This window comes from Macaca mulatta, chromosome 20 (assembly GCF_049350105.2).
Source record: "Macaca mulatta isolate MMU2019108-1 chromosome 20, T2T-MMU8v2.0, whole genome shotgun sequence".
Lineage (NCBI taxonomy): Eukaryota > Metazoa > Chordata > Mammalia > Primates > Cercopithecidae > Macaca > Macaca mulatta.
The window spans coordinates 63960094-63976789 of record NC_133425.1 but is presented as its reverse complement, the minus strand read 5'-3'; the positions used below and the strand labels follow the sequence as shown (position 1 = coordinate 63976789).

Genomic DNA, 16696 nt, shown 5'->3' with positions numbered 1-16696 from the left:
CCAAGCAGGCCGCAGGTGGCCTCAGATGAGCCCACACTGGCTGCAGCTCCAGGTCAGCAGGGGGCAGGGCTGCCGCTTGTTCTCAGTTGGCAGGGGTTCCTATTATCTGCCTACTCTACACACAGCTAGGGTCAGGTGGTGGAATAAAATACTGAGTGCTTGCGGGGGGAGTGGGGGGCACAAGCTTTGTTCTCCTCATGTGGCCTCAGAGTTAGAAAACAGAACCCTCATTTGCTGGGACTGGAAGTTGGGATGGGTGGACAAGCACCTTACCCCCCAACCCCAGGGCTCCACATGGGCAGGGTCCCTGGTCCTGTAGAGACAACCCACAGAGCCACACACACAAGGCCGTCCCTCCTTCTGCTTTGAAGGATGGAATTTGCTGACATAGCTTGAGCCTCCTGTCTCTCGGTTCTGTTTCTAGCTTGATAGATCTGAAGGTGTCAGATCTATCAGGGGCTGGTTACCTACCTCTCTAGTATGCAGACTGCAAGCTTGAGCAATACATTCTCAGAAACACTCAGCTATCAAGACAGAAAGGGCCTGTTTGACCTCAGCCTAAGGTCCTCTAGTCATCCCAGGGGCCATGGGATGGCTGGCTGAGTTTTGACAAAGGGATCATCTCTGTGAATCTTGAACCCTGAGCTCCTCGGCTGAGTCCACATTCCTTCACACAGATGACAGCTGTCAGGGAACAGCCCCGACAGAAGTGTGGAGGCCTGGAAGGGCAGAGTTGGGGATTGCTCGTGTCAGGGCCCCTGGAGCTCCAGGAGCAAGAGGAAACAGAGCAATCAGGCCACCTGCCCTTCCCTGCCTAGGTGCCTGGGCAACCTCCTGGAGTCAGCAGGCACTACTGAAGGGCCACAGGTGAGCAGTGTGGTATGACGTGTAGTTTAGAAAGACCCCACCAGCTGCCGGGTGGGCCAGACCAGGGAGATCAGGTGGAATCTGTTTCAGTGTCTAGGTTGAAGAGGGCGAGGCCTGAACTGGGATAGGGCTGTGGGAATGGATCCAGGGGACTAGAGGGCAGAGTTGTAAGCTGGGAAGAGGAGACAGGGTATGGGGGAGATCCAGGGCCCAGAACTACTTGGGAGACAGAACTGTATGTGGGGAAGTGGGGGGAGGAGGAGTAATAAACTTCTAGAGGAAGATGTAGAGTTGTCAATCAAATACATGTGGACAGAGATCAGGAGATACCTGGGCTGGCTGTCCCCTGGAAAGAGGTGACCCACAAGGGATCAGCCAAGAAGGGAGGGAAGAGGCAAGAGAAAGTCCAGCCCCTAAGGAGCGGGCAGGGGAGGGGCTCTGAGGGATCCTCCAAGGGCCCTCAGAAGGAGCAGTCCCATGGTGCAGGGACATATCCAGCCCTTCTGGAGTGCAGGATACAGATGCAGCCGGCATGCTCTGAGCAGAAGGGATGACTTGAGCCAGCTTGCTCTGCACGGTGTAGGTGGGATACTATCCGGACAGGCTAAGCATTTAAGTTAAACAAACCTGGCTGGGCGCAGTGGCTCAAGCCTGTAATCCCAGCACTTTGGGAGGCTGAGACAGGTAGATCACCTGAGGTCAGGAATTCGAGACCAGCCTAACCAACATGGTGAAACCTCATCTCTACTAAAAATACAAAAAAAAAAAAAAAAAAATTAGCTGACACATGCCTGTAATCGCAGATACTTGGGAGGCTGAGGCAGGAGAATCGCTTGAGCCTGGGAGGCAGAGGTTGCAGTGAGCAGAGATTGCACCATTGCACTCCAGCCTGGGTGACAGAGCAAGACTCCCTCTCCAAAACAAAAAACAAAACAAAAAAACAAAACAAAAAAAACCTAACTGGGGGCAAACTAAGTGAATGCAGGGGATCCTCCCCTCGGGCCCATGTTCCCCAGCTGCCCCTCCTGGAGGAAGCCTCCTTGTCTGCAGTCAGTGATCCGGTAGTCATTACAGTCCTCAAAGGCATGGCCCTGGCAAGGCAGGATTCCCTAAGTGGCTCCACCTCCCTGAATCCACCCTCAGTTCCCTTTCTGTCCCACCACCACACCTGTTTCTCCCTTGCGCATGGCTTGCTCCACCCAATACCCACAACCTTCCTATCTCCACACCCTCCCTAGGAGACACCCCACCCTCAACTATACACATCTAATAGGCAAAGTCTCTGCTGCCAGAAACCCTAGGCCCTTTCCGTGCAATACTCTGAGCAGCCACGGTGCTGCATCTGACTCGCCCAGTGCCCCCAGCCTCCCTGCTTACCAGCTGCTGCCCAGCACTGCCCCTGCCAGCCCTGGGTACACTGTCAGCCAGTCAGACCTGGCAGTGTCTCGCCAAGCCGGGCCTCTGGGCTCTGACACTATCTGAGCCCACCTCAAAGGACCCCCAGTGCTGCCTCCTGCCCCTTCCCTGCAGGGCTCACTTGGCCCCTGTGACCAACCCATACCCTGACCCCTGGCAGAGGTTTCTGGTGGATTTACTTCTCCACGTCTATGGATTTACTGTGCTACCTGTGTCACCAAAGCAACCCCTTCTCTGAGCAGAAAGAGTTTCCACTACAAATTAAAAGATTAAGACTCAGCTCACCTGATGTTTCATGGTGCTAGAGGAACTTGGGTAGGTAGGAATGGACTTTTTTAGGCCACATTGTGGGGGTGTGGAGTGAGTCTTCTGCCTGGCCTGGATTCAGGACAAAGGAACATCATTATTGCTTCATTATCCTTGAGAGCAGGAAGAGTTGGATTGGATTGGAGGGTAGATCTGGCTGCATTCTTGGGAAACTGCGAGCTGTCCATAATGAGGCTTGTTTTCAGCATCAAGTAAATTGACTAATTACACAGCCAATCAGAAGCTGTCCTCTGTTGGTCAGGATGGGATGGGTCACGCGGTGGTTATAATCTAAGGTTTTCTTCTTGCCCACATTACATGTGGGTTAGCTAGGGCCCTGCTCGTGTCTCTTCACCCTGGACTGAGGCTGACGGAGCAGCCACCATCTCCAACACTGCAGGTCAATGTGGCAGAGGGAGAGAGCTCTGGAAGTTTCCACATCTACTGTTTAAGTACTTAAGCGCAGCAATACCCGATATCACGTTCACTCACAGCTCATTGGTCAGAACTCATCACATGATCCCACCCACCCACCAGGGGACCAGGAAGTGCAGTCCTACCTCTTGGCTGGACATCAGGTTCCAGGTGCTCCAGGGGCCAGAGGAAGTGAGGCAAGAGTCCCGTCCCCGGCTTGGAAGTACAGGTAAACTAAAGGGAAAAGAGCTCTGGCCTCCCCTTTCAGATGTACAGCAGCCCTTGGTTGGGCCTGAGCTGGGGCATCCTCTCTCAAAGGGGAGCGTGTTCTGGCTGGTTCTCTTGGAGCCAAGGGCTTTCATGGTGCCGTGTGCAGAGGGAGGGTCTTTCATGGTGCCATGTGTAGAGCAGTGGCCTGGGGTCAGAGGTCTCCAGAAGGGCTCAGGATGGGGCCTCAACCCTCAGCAGTGAGGCCTTGCTTCAGTTCAGAAAGCCCAGCCGCCTGGGAGGGTGAGTGAAATGCTGACACCTGATTTTATTTACTCATTCTCACTCACTTGCTTTTTAAGCTCTGCATAAATTTTCCTCTAGGACTCAGTTTGTTAAATGTTCTTTGCATAGAAAACTTTAGGCTGAATGTGAAATGATTCTGTTCCGAAGAATGTTAGCCCGTCTGTTCTGTTTTAGGAAGGTTTGTCGTCTTAATCTGTGTTCTCTGGTGCCTTGAAATGCCTACACATCGTGCAGTCGGCCAATCCGTTCCAGAAGGAAATGCTGTACTTGAAATGCAGGCGACACAGGGTCTACCTAAATCCTAGCATTTGTGTGGACTTGTGTTTAAAATTCTACTCCCACAGAAAGTATGCTGTCATTCCCTCTTAAGTAAAGTATATTCCAAGCCTTGTTTGGCTCATGAACCATTAACATCAGCCTTTGTGTCAGGGAAGTAGGGACTTGACTGGGACAGAAACCTCAACAGCAGAACCTGAGAGAAGCAAGGCCCTCCTGGTCTCCTTCCTGTGAAAGGCAGAGGTGGCGCTGAGGGCAGAGGGCCTCCTGAGGATGGAGGTGGTGCTGGTCAGCCAGGAACAGGTGACGTGACCTGCTTTGGTAGGATCCCTTGCTTTGGCGACTTGCAAGGCCCAGCCCAGGCACAGGCCTCAGCACTCAGGCAGGCCCAGAGCACTTGAGGTTGGAGGCCTTGTCTGGCTAGATGCTCAGCTGTGGCCTGCAGCCTCCTGACTCAGGACTGCTCTAGTTCAGCCCTGGAGCTGCCCCAGTTGGAGGAGGTTCCCCATCTTCATCCTGAAGCAAGCTTTTGTCCCTGGCCTCCTCTCTGTCTTGGGCTCAGCCTCCATGAGGGCATAGGACTGGTGGGAGCCCCGCGGGCTTCTGCCCTTGCAAACACTGGCAGATAAGTCTGGTCACCAGGCGGGTTCGTGAGCAGAACGCAGGAATGAGAGGAGGTGCTGCCTGGTGTGGCTCAGATGTGGGTCTAGGTGTCAGCCTCCATCCAGTCATCTCCTTGCTGGCACCCTTTGTGGTCACCAATAGATGACTTTGGAGTGGCAGGTGGTAGAGAGTGGGCAGTCAGGTCTTCAAACTCAGCTGTCCCCCTAGGATGGGGTCCATGCCTTCAGGGCAACTGCCCATGTCACCGTGGCACAAGGTCCTGGACCCAGGGGTACTGCTGTTTGAATCATCATGTTGGCTGTTGCGCCTCTAGGGCATGCACCACACTCACCTGGCTTGAGATTTGCTTTCCAATCACGCCCGAGTTGGCTTCATCTGGGCTTTCTGACTTCACCAGGGAAATGCCGAGGCTGGCTGATTGAAGGAAGGCCCCAGAGCTGCTCACAGCCTGTTCCTATTCTCAGAAATCACACAGTGCAGTAATACCTCCTGTGGGAAGTTTCTTTTTGAAAATTGTATGGCCCCTTTGCCTGCACCTGGCTTCTGCAGAAGCCCGTGCCTCGGGCTTGCACGAGCAGCCCACAACAGATGGCTCTGATCACCTCCTGCGAGGAGATGGAGGCCCTGACGTCGTCCCCCGTACTGTCCTCGCCATGCACCTGGGAAAGCAGAGAACCCTCTTTGTAAGGCAAACCAGCCTCACGAGGAGGAGACTTTGAAGGCTCCGGCTGTATCTTCAGGCCTTTGCAGCAAGGGAATTAACAGTGATAGCAAAATGATAAAAGTAAGCATCCTAGAGATGAGGCAGGCACCACACTCGGTGCTGCATGTGCACCATCTGCAACTACCCTGAGACGGTTATTACCAAGGCTTAACACGTGAGGAAACTAAGGCACAGTCAGTTGAGCAGCCTGTCCAATATCCAGGAGGATGACCTGGCCCTGCTTGTCCAACACCAGAGTTTGCGCTCCCAGTGTCTGCTCCGCTGTGGTCTCCCAAGGGATGCTGATAAGGCACAGGCCAGAGGCACCAGGTTCTGCAGGGCCTCCCGGGACTCAGGGGAGCCTCCACTTTGCCCAGTGGGACGTCAAGGGGGAGCCACAGGAGGTTTGCACAGGAGAGGAGCTGATAGAATCGCATTTCAGAAAGATCACAGAGCTGGCATATCTGAGACAGGATCCCTTCAGTGGGAAATGCCAGAAACCAACTCAAAGGGACTAGAGCAAAGACAAGGGGAACTGCTGAATCATTCATTGGAAAGTGTGCGGGTTGTGCTGGCTTCAGCTGCAGGGAGATCAGAGCTCAATGATGTCTCTAGGACTTGGTCTCTTTCCTTCCAGCCCTAAGGTCTGTTTTCCTCTGAACTAGATTCATTCTCAAAGAAGGTTCCAGAAGCTTCAGGTTCCTAGTCTTCCATCTCAGATAAAATGCAGGCCTCTTTCCTCAAGGGCCCAATAAGAGTTTCAGGGAGAGCTTAGGGTAGTCTAGCTGGGTTTTGTGACCTTCCAGGTCAGGAGGGCTGGTGCTGAGTGGCCTGACTGGCTCACTGCCCTCGCTGTGGAGTGCAGCAGGGTGGGCTTTGGCCTTGTGGTGGTGCCAAGACTTGGAGCTCCATCCAGGACGTGCAAACAGACACGTGCCTGATTAGAGTGACAGACGTTGGGGGTGGGGGCATGGCTGTGTGCACGTGCGTGGGGTGTGCAGGTCACGGAGGACTGCAGGGAGAAGGAGGCAGGTGCTTTGGATCTAGATGGATGAACAGGCATTTACCTGGCACACCTGTGTCTGTAGGAGCCGCTGCCACAGCACACGTGTTCTTGCTGGACCCCAGACCCCAATTCTGCCTGGGATGTGGCTCTCAGGAGTTAGCGTGGATGTGTCCGACCTGCATCACTCAGAAAGGCATCCGCTTCTGTCTTTCTGTCCTCCCAGCCATGAGTTGACTTAAGTTTCAGCAGCTCAGAGCTCATGTTGCCATGCCAACTCCTCTGCAGCAGGCATCCAGGCAGAAATGGCCCGGCCTGAGCTCAGTGCCGCAGGCGGATGCAGGCACCTTGGGTAATTGGATTGGAGCAATCCACGTGGCTTTTCCTGCGGAAACCAGGGGCCTGGCGCAGCTCCTGTTTAGACATGAGCTTGTGGACACAACAGGGACTCAGAGGAGGCCTGTCTGCTCTGGGACTCCCAGCCCTGCTGCCGGGAAGAGCGGTGTCAGCAAGCATACGAGCCAGAGGAAAGGGCAGTGGAGGGGAGACAGGCCTCACCCTAGTGCGAAGGTGGGGCAATTCCCAAACCTCCTCAATTTTCCAGAAGCCCCCCAGACTCAGAGATCCCTAGAAAATGATGTAGGCTTCCTCATAGAGGCCAGGGCTTGCCTTACCAGCAGAACTGGTCTGGTTTGTTCACTTTCCCACCACCAGAGAAATTCAAATTCAAAGCCAAGATCCACCTAGGACCCTTTGCACCACTGTGCAGGCAGAGCCTGTGTGCCATTACACCTGCAAGTCTGTTGCCAGGGAGCTGGCGAATGGGATGGCTGTCTTGGTGCTGGTGGTATTTGACGTCCAGTAGCAGAGCTCCTGGCCACCATGGCTTGTCCAGACGGGACCAGCCTGGCCAGGCCTTATTCCTGGGATCACCCTTCGCTGGTGATGGCAGATCAGCTGCCCTCTGAGCCCTCAGGCCAGCATCTAGGGAGAGGGGCTCTGGCTCAGTGCAGGCCTCTGAGCAGCCATAGTCTCCCACCGTTCGTGCCGTGATGCCTCAGCTCACATGTCAGCAACAGGGGTCTCAGGGCTGCAGACTGACTGCAGATCATCAGTCGCTCACAGGAGCAGCCGCAGTGTGTGGCTGCCTGCTGTCAATGCCACACACCCACCAGGGGTGGCTGGGGCTGTGGCCTCTTGGGTCCTGCCCAGGACTTGTTCACTTCTTCCCCTCACATATGGACTTGGGGTTGTCTAGGCTCCCAAACTCCCAGGGCAAGTTCCCCTCCTACTTGGGTCAACCTGCAAACCATGGAGTTCTCTGCTCCCTGAAGCCCAGTCCCCTTGTCACAGTCAGGCCCAGTCCAGTCCCCACTGCAGGGAACAGCAACAAGCTAGTGAAGTCCAGCAGCTCCAGCCTCAGCAGTGTGACTGATGTCTCTGAGGCTCCTGAAGGTGCTCTGAGAGTTCTGTGGGTGGGCTCCAGTGACCCCCAGAACCGCGCCCAGGACCACAGGCTGGGGAGAGCAAACAGGGCACACAGGGGCCAACCTCAGGGGAGGAGTGATTGGGAGGTCCTACCAGGAGGGGCACAGCAGGCAGGGAAGGAAGCAGGGCCTGGCCAGGTCACCAGCCTGGTCCCTTTCTGTCCTCATGATCGTCCTGGGAGGTGGGAAGTCCTGACTAGTGCAGGGTTGCACTCAGGTCACCCTGAGTCCCAAGCCCAAGCTAAGCAGTGGCCAGTGAGGCTGAGGGCCAGAGGCAGGTCTAAAGTCTCCTTTTCTAGGTCAGGGTTGACTCCCAGGAGCCCGGCCTTGGGGTGCCGTGTGGCCTCCTACACTGACCCCAGGGCTCAAGAGTGACCATGGGGCCTGCCAGGACCCATGACGACCTGGAGGCATCGGGACTCCAACTCAGGCCTGGAGAGCATGGTGTCGGGGATGTCATTCTGGGCAACCTCGGAAGCCACACACACCAGGATTCACAAAGGGGACAAACCCACAGATGACTGTGGACTTCAAAATAAGGAACCCTGGGGGAACAATGCAGTCTGAGGTTGAGCTGCAAAAACTCAGCCCACAAGGCCTTTGGGGGTCCTGCCAGTCCCCTCAGAGGGGTCCACAGTGGACTCTGCTTGGCAAAGTTGCCAGTCCAGGGACATGGAAGCAGAGAGCGGGGGCACGGAGTCCCCCACGTGGAGATAGAACCTGCACCGGGCCCACTCTGTGGCCCAACTAGGCCAAAGGAGTGCAGGCAACAGGGAGGGGACAGGCACCGGTGCGGCTGAGCACCGCCACACAGCGGGCCCGGGCCGGGGAGCGCGTCCTGCCTTGGCCACCTCTCTGAGGACTCGGGGTTTCTCTGAAAAGTTGCCAGCCTCTAACAGTTAACTCTAGTTCTCCTCTTTCATGGGAAAGTGTAGATCAGACTAATTAATGTGTTGTTGCTTATTTACCCTCCTTTCATTTCCCTGAGACAAGATAATTAACCACAGAGCCTTAGAAACCAGCTCCAGGGTGGCGATCCCTTTTGTGTCTCCTGCACCAGCAGCTTCTGTGCAGAGGCAGGGGCCACACACAGGAGCAGGGCAGGGGGCAGCAGCTGGGAGGCTGCGAGGGGCTGTGGATGGGGGACCTGGAGTCACTAGAAGGGGCCTGGAAGGGCAGCAGGAAGGGCTGACGTGCTTGGGTCTGCCACTTCCTAGAGGAATGCTCGTGGGCCACTCCTGGCCACCAGCTGCCAGTCACCTCAAATCCCATCAATTCCTGAATAAGGACCAAAGACATTCCTCTGGCCGGCCCAGGAGAAGCATAAAGATCAGGACTGGCCGCTCACTACCATTGCTGGCAGGGCCATGGGGAGCTTGCCCAGAGGGTTTCTGGGGTCACAGCAGGAGAAAGGGGGGCCCAGGGCAGCTGTGGAGAGAGTCTGTCTCTTCTACACACTCCATAGCCCCATCTCAGCCACTAGCAGATCCCAACCCTGATGGACCAGTGTCAGGGATGCGCCACACGGGACAGCAGGTTTGTGGAATTCCCTTAGGAACCTTTTGATGAAGTGAGTCTGCACCCTCCTCTGACCCATAAGGGAGCTCTGGCCACACTGTGGAATACCAGCCAGTTCTGCCAGGAGGGCAGCATGGTGCAGACAGGATAGACCTTCTCCTCCCAAATCCTTCTGCAATAGTGTCCTCGGCCGGGCGCGGTAGCTGAAGCCTGTAGTCCCAGCACTTTGGGAGGCCGAGATGGGTGGATCACGAGGTCAGGAGATCAAGACCATCCTGGCTAACACGGTGAAACCCCATCTCTACTAAAAAAAAAAAATACAAAAAACTAGCCAGGTGAGGTGGCGGGCGCCTGTAGTCCCAGCTACTCGGGAGGCTGAAGCAGGAGAATGGGGTAAACCTGGGAGGCGGAGCTTGCAGTGAGCCGAGATCCAGCCACTGCACTCTAGCCTGGGCGACAGAGCGAGACTCCGTCTCAAAAAAAAAAAAAAAAAAAAAGTGTCCTCATGCCAGAGCTCAGCCTGCACAGCCCTTCCTGCTGGTGGAGCCCAGGGTGGGGGTGGATGAGGGAAGAGCTGGTGGGGGCAGAAGCATAAAGGGCCCCTAGACAGAGACTGGGAGACTGGACTTTGTCCCCCAAGACAATGAGACCACCAAGGGGAGAGAGAGGATCAGCTGTGTCTAGGAAGACCCTCTGCACACTGGTGGTGAGCTTGGGGCTGTGGCTGAGGCTGAGGACAGTAGGACAGTAGCAGGAACTCAGGTGAGGATGGTGCTGGCCAGGCTGGGCTGGTGACCTCAGGTCACAGAGATGAGGGAGACTCAGGAACGGCCCTGCTTCATGACACTGGGGTGACTTCCAGGTGGCCCCAAGAATCTGGGCTGGACCCCTACCCTGAGGCCTTAGTGCCAACTACAGGGACTACTGGTGGCTGGAGAGCCTTGGGAGACCCCATCCTACCCCCATTGTCCCCAGAGACAGGACCTGCAAGCTCTCCCTCTGGCCCCAGCTGGTCCAACAGAGACAGGTGCCTGTGGGTGGCTCCGTGTCCCCTCCTGTGGCTGTCAGTCCAGCCAGTGTGAAGGCAGCCAGCTCCACACAATGAGGGCTGCAGGTCTGCAGGGGGGAACCCTCCAGCTTGGTGAGGGAGAGCGAGTGGGCTGTCGCTCCCTCTGCAGGTTTGATTTATCTTGCAGCAATTGCTGGGATTTTAAAGAAAGAATGAGGGAGTACGTCCTGGAGTCTCCCAAGCCAGATGGCAGGCGGGGGTAGACCTGGACACCCACCAGTCCCGCTGAGCACTGAGCCACAAGCACTGGCCGCAGAGTGAGATGCCCATGTCCCAGATTTCACTGAGGCCCAACGTAGAGCTGGTTTCCCAAGGCTCCGGGTTGCCCGGCTGTGGTCTGCATAGACACATGTGCTGTTCCGAACTGCACCCTTCCAGTGTTGGCTTCAAAGGCATTTCCCCTGAGGAGAGTGACAGCCTTGTGAAGCTGCTTATCAGAACCAGATACAGACCCAGCTCAAGTTCACCTTTAGACACTAAGCCCTAGAGATGGTGGCTGCAGGCTTGTCCTGGGCTGACATGCCCCACAGAAACCCCGTCTGCAGGCGGGAAAACAGCTGCCCCCACTCTGGCTGGAGGCATCCAGGTGAACCTCCCCTCATCCCCCATCTCCTGCATACCTGCCAGGGCAAGCCTGGGACTCTAGGGCGCCCCTGTGCAGCCTGTTCTTTCCTGAAGCTTGCGGTCTGCTGGGCAGGTGGCCACATCCCATAGCATTTGTGATATAGAACTGCAGAGACCAGGCCACACGTGGTGGGGATGGGAGCCACCAGTGGAGACACCTAAGCCACCGGGGCAAGGGGTCCAAAGGTCTTCTAGGGAGGGAATTTCTAAGTTGAGTCTTAAAAGAGAAAGGGTGAGTGAGGCGAGGGGTGGAGGGATGGGGAATGGCAGGCAGGGACGGGACACGAGTGAGAGGCAGGCGTCCGGGGGGGGGGCTGCAGAGACCCGCAGGCCTGACGGAGGGGCTGGGCTCCCCACTAAGGGCTGAGGGAGCTCCAGTAGGTGTGAGGCAGCTGTGACACAGCGGACTACACGGAGAACGTCCCTGCAGCCCTTGTGGAGGCTGATAAAGTTGGGGAACCGTGATGCAGTCCCAGGCCAGCACAGGGGGTTCAGCAGGAGTGGCAGGGACTGATGGGGACTGAAGGAAGGCAGAGTCTGGTGACACCTAGGTCCCTGGCTTGGGTGACCATGGATTCAGGAGGAGGTGAAGGTGTGGGGCCAGGACAGATGGCACCGTGGGCTCAGACCCCCCAAAGTGCCAGGGCAGGAGCTGGGCTGAGTCAGCAAGAGAGTGGGTGGAGAAAGAGTGGCCCAACTGCTCTAGTTATGAAAAGTCTGGGTTACACTTCTACAGGCTCCCGGACGGGGTGATGACACGTGGGTCCCTGGAGGCTGGGCAAACACTCCAGATGCTTGTCTTTATTGATTTTACATTCAGCACAATAGATGTACCTGGCAGCCTTGCCCAGGCAGAGCTCTGAGTCTGCTCCGAGACCCACTGTGGCTCCCACAGAGGACCCAGGGTGGGCTTATTCAGGTGGCTATGGGTCTCGACTGGGCTGCATCTTGGAGGACATGAGGGACAGCGGTTAAAGCTTAGGCCAGACCCATACAGCCCCAGGGAGCTTCTCCAAAAGTCACAGGGACTGTCGGGAACTCTGATGGTTCTGGAAGTTGGTAAGACCCAGGCTGTGCTGGGATCGTCATTGCTGGGGGGTTTCTCCCATGGTCAGTGGAGTGGAAACACCAGGCTTGGTGTGATCCTGCAGGCTGGGGCCACAGTGAGAGCCCAGTTGTGCACGGAGGGGGACCGCCCTTCCCTGTGGCCCTGCCAGCCATACTGCCCTCTGCTCCAGGCGTCTCTGGCCCCTTTGCTCTGCCGTTTGTTCCTGCTCTGTCCTTACCTGGCAGGCACTCCGTGACGAGTGGCCATGTTTGTGGCTCCTCTGACCCAAGGTTACTGCTCTCCCGTTCTAAAAACCGCCCTGGCTCCTGAAGGGCTTCCAGCGGCCCCTGGCTAGGGTGGGCCCAGGCGTCCTCTAGGATGCCCTGCCTGCTCCCTTTGCACCCACAGATCTGTACCTCTCTGGAAACCAGGGCTATTTTCAAGCAATTGGGTTACAAGGTCAAGAAGATTAGTTAGGGGCAGTCATGTCACCAAGCTATTCGCTCCAAGAGAACAGCACGGATGGAGGAAGTGGTGTGCTGGGGCTGTCTCCCAGCCACCTGCTGAGCCTGCCGGCTCCAGCCTGGTTCTCAGAACTGTCCTGCTCACACCAGGGGAAGCAGGAGTGGGATGAGCTGGGGCGACGGCCCCATATCTGACCCGCTCCCTTAAGATCACTAAAAACAGTCCCCCTACTTTCTGTTTCTGCAGGGTCTGCAGTAGGTAGGCCTTGGCATGGCCCACCGAGGTGAACCATGACCGACTGGCCAATACTCACCATTGACCAGCCAGAGTTGCATCTCGCCAGGAGGTGACCCCTCCTCCAGCTGCCCCCAACTCCTCGCCCACCCTCGCCCAGGAAAGTGCCCGCGGCTGCCACGGACACCATGTAGTAGGGCCGGCTGCGGCGCCCAGTGAGCTGCGATGGTTTTGTACACGACCCCCTTTCCTAACAGCTGTCTGTCTGCCCTGCACTGTGTGTCCTGGGCCCTCATCTTCCCATGCTACTGGCTGGTGGACCGGCTTGCTGCCTCCTTCATACCCACCACCTACGAGAAGCGCCAGCGGGCGGACGACCCGTGCTGCCTGCAGCTGCTCTGCACCGCCCTCTTCACGCCCATCTACCTGGCCCTCCTGGTGGCCTCGCTGCCCTTTGCGTTTCTCGGCTTCCTCTTCTGGTCCCCGCTGCAGTCGGCCCGCCGGCCCTACATCTATTCACGACTGGAAGACAAGGGCCTGGCCGGTGGGGCAGCCCTGCTCAGTGAATGGAAGGGCACAGGGCCTGGCAAAAGCTTCTGCTTCGCCACTGCCAACGTCTGCCTCCTGCCCGACTCACTCGCCAGGATCAACAACCTTTTTAACACCCAAGCGCGGGCCAAGGAGATCGGGCAGAGGATCCGCAATGGGGCCGCCCGGCCCCAGATCAAAATCTACATCGACTCCCCCACCAACACCTCCATCAGCGCCGCTAGCTTCAGCAGCCTGGTGTCACCACAGGGCGGCGATGGGGTGGCCCGGGCCGTCCCCGGGAGCATTAAGAGGACAGCCTCTGTGGAGTACAAGGGTGACGGCGGGCGGCACCCTGGTGATGAGGCTGCCAACGGCCCAGCCTCTGGGGACCCTGTCGACGGCAGCAGCCCGGAGGATGCCTGCATCGTGCGCATCGGTGGCGAGGAGGGCAGCCGGCCACCCGAAGCTGACGACCCTGCGCCCGGGGGCCAGGCCAGGAACGGAGCTGGCGGGGGCCCGAGGGGCCAGACGCCCAATCACAATCAGCAGGACGGGGATTCGGGGAGCCTGGGCAGCCCCTCGGCCTCCAGGGAGTCCCTGGTGAAGGGGCGAGCTGGGCCAGACACCAGTGCCAGCGGGGAACCGGGTGCCAACAGCAAGCTCCTGTACAAGGCCTCGGTGGTGAAGAAGGCGGCCGCGCGTAGGAGGCGGCACCCCGACGAGGCCTTCGACCATGAGGTCTCTGCCTTCTTCCCCGCCAACCTGGACTTCCTGTGCCTGCAGGAGGTGTTTGACAAGCGGGCAGCCACCAAATTGAAAGAGCAGCTGCACGGCTACTTTGAGTACATCCTGTACGACGTTGGGGTCTACGGCTGCCAGGGCTGCTGCAGCTTCAAGTGTCTCAACAGCGGCCTCCTCTTTGCCAGCCGCTACCCCATCATGGACGTGGCCTATCACTGTTACCCCAACAAGTGTAATGACGACGCCCTGGCCTCTAAGGGAGCTCTGTTTCTCAAGGTAGGAGGCCTCGGCCCAGCCCGAGGACCACACGCCCGCCGGTCCTAGAGCCACGCGGGCAGGGGGGCTGCAGTGGGGAGTCGTCATTGTGGGGGCTGGAGTGGGGGGTTGGAGTGGGAGGCAGATGCGGTCTTTCCTGGAGCTGAACCACAGGGCCCTGGCTCGGGGACACAGTCAACAAGAATGCAGGGATGAGCACCGAGGCTCTGGGCTCAGAAAGACCCATCTGAGTGATCCTGGGCCCGTTCCTCAGATCTCTGAGCCACCATTTCCCCAACTGTAAAGTGAGGAGACGGTGGGAGTGGACCAGAGCAGTAAGACCTGGGAAGGGTTCCAAGCTGGCGCAAGAGTGGCGATGGTGGTCGTGGAGATGGTGGCAGTGATAAAGCGAGGAAGAGCAGGAGGCAGGGCCCCTGTCTGTTCATATGAGGCAGAGAGACCAGCCCAGACCAAGTGCACCAGGCAGGCAGATGGGACCCTCATATCTCCAGGCCCTGACACCGCCTGGCTCACTGAGGTCACTAGCTTCCCTGGCCTGGACAGCCCTCCCTCCTGGCTGTCGTGCAGCTGCCCTGCCAGGCTGTCTGCCCACCAGCCATGGTTTCGCTTCCATAGTCACTAATTAAAGTGAATCATAATTATTTCTGCTAATTTGGATTCGATTGGAGGAGTTTTTAGGCCGTGGTAATTTGGTCATTATACATTATCTTCCACTGCGCCTGAGACGCTCAGAGTGTTGACTTTTGTTCTCTATCCAAAAGCCGCTCATGGTGCTTCCAGAGTTTTCTGAAGCATCATTTGGCCAGTGGATGCAGCACAGGGCTTTCTGCCCCGAGAGGCAGCAGCCGCTTCAGATGTGGGTTCTGTCCCTTTAGGGTGAGACATGAAAAAGTGGCAGCTCTGCAGGGAGGGCTGTGGCTCAGAGGCCTGCCCAGGGCGGGTTTCCTCACTTCGCAGTTCCCCTCCAAAAGCAACCACGCTCTGCCTGCCCAGGGAAACACTGGTGCACGACCTGGTGCCTGCCAGGAGTGGCGGTGCTTGTCTCCAAGCCCTGCGGGAGCCAGGCAGACAGCAAGGGCCCTGGCCCCCACTTCTGGTTCCTCGATGGCTCTTGTGTGGCTGTGCCAGGCCCAGAGTTTGGGTCCTCTGCTCTTCATTAACTGCAAGGGATGCTGAAATTGAAGCAGCTCCTGACAGATAGATCCAGCGTTCCCATTTTGGCATATGGTTCGTTGGTGTTCTGTTCTCTGGATATATTTTTGTCTCAGCAGCTAGTGTGACTTTCTGGGGAAGAAGGGGATGTGTTGTCAGGCCCAGGGTGGGAGGGTGTGCCCCTCACTCCCACCCTACTACAGGTGGCTCAGAGGCCGGGGCCTCCCCTGCCCCCTACCCCAGCCCACTTCTGCACAGATAAATCCACACATCCTCTCCCCACCTCCCACTTCCCTCCTCCATGGGGCACCCTCACAGTTCCCACCGAGGTCAACAATGTCTCCCTGGGATAGCCCCTCCTCCCAGGTTCTGTCCTGAAAGTTCTTTTCATCTTCCTGTACCTCCTGGGTCTCAAACTGTAACCTGATCTATGACATTCAAAAAATTTTTTGTATTGACCTTTTTTTTTTTTTTTTTTTTTTTTTTTGAGACGGAGTTTCACTCTCATTGCCCAGGCTGGAGTGCAATGGCACAATCTCGGCTCACCACAGCCTCCGCCTCCCGGGTTCAAGCAATTCTCCTGCCTCAGCCTCCCAAGTAGCTGGGATTACAGGCATGCACCACCATGCCCGGCTAATTTTGTATTTTTAGTAGAGATGGGGTTTCACCATGCTGGTCAGGCTGGTCTCAAACTCTCGACCTCAGGTGATCCGCCCGCCTCGGCCTTCCAAAGTGCTGGGATTACAGGCGTTTTCCACCACACCCAACCTTGACCAATATTTTAAAATCAAGATATTTCACAGACTTTGCAGGTTCTCTCAGCAGCCCCAGGCCCGCCACATTCCACACCCCACGTGGCTGCAGTGAGCTGGAGCCGTGGTTGGCTGCTCTGCAGTGGGGTTTCCCAGAGACCACCATGGTACCTGCCTGGGAGTGGGACTCTGCAGCTTCCATTTCTGTCCTTTCTAAGGCCCCTCTGCTTTGAACTGGCCCAGACCTCTCCCCCAAGCCCCCAGCCCCGCATTTGGCTGCCTCCAGGACACATCCCCATTCACTCGCAAACCAGACTCAGCCTCTGCCCCAGTCTGCCCCTTTTCCAGGTTCTGCCATCCTGAAGCCAGAAGGACCACTTTGGCTGCTCTGTCCTGTGACCGATCCATACATCCCCGGCCCCTAGCTCACTTTCCAGATGGCCCTGGGTGCACCCCACATCTCCAGCTCCCTTGGCCCAGGCCCCCTCCTCTGCATCAGCCCTGCTGTGGTTTCGGTCACCCTCCCCTCCAGCTGTCCCCCGTCCTCCTTGTCCAAGGCCAGGTGTGACTCCTCTTATGCCCTCTACTGCCTCAGGAAAAGTCTGACCTTCACTTTGTACCACCTCCCCGCCGCCCACCCCCCCCCCGCCACCCTTAGCTCCAGCCCTGCCCCAGCC

General features: G+C 57.2%; 1 protein-coding gene across 12 annotated transcripts in view; it reads left to right on the top strand.

The window, feature by feature from the left end:
* SMPD3 (sphingomyelin phosphodiesterase 3) overlaps positions 1-16696 on the top strand; it is a 92081-nt gene that overhangs the window by 65545 nt on the left and 9840 nt on the right. For 5 of the 12 annotated variants that reach the window (XM_077984350.1, XM_077984353.1, XM_015126462.3 and 2 more), the window contains one exon: positions 12580-14115. In XM_077984350.1, the coding sequence (XP_077840476.1) occupies positions 12793-14115 (1323 nt within the window). In that variant the 5' untranslated portion in view covers positions 12580-12792. Of the gene's footprint in view, positions 1-2918; positions 3233-12482; positions 14157-16696 lie in introns of all 12 variants that reach the window. The other 7 variants (XM_077984346.1, XM_077984347.1, XM_077984348.1 and 4 more) reach the window with 5 other exon arrangements.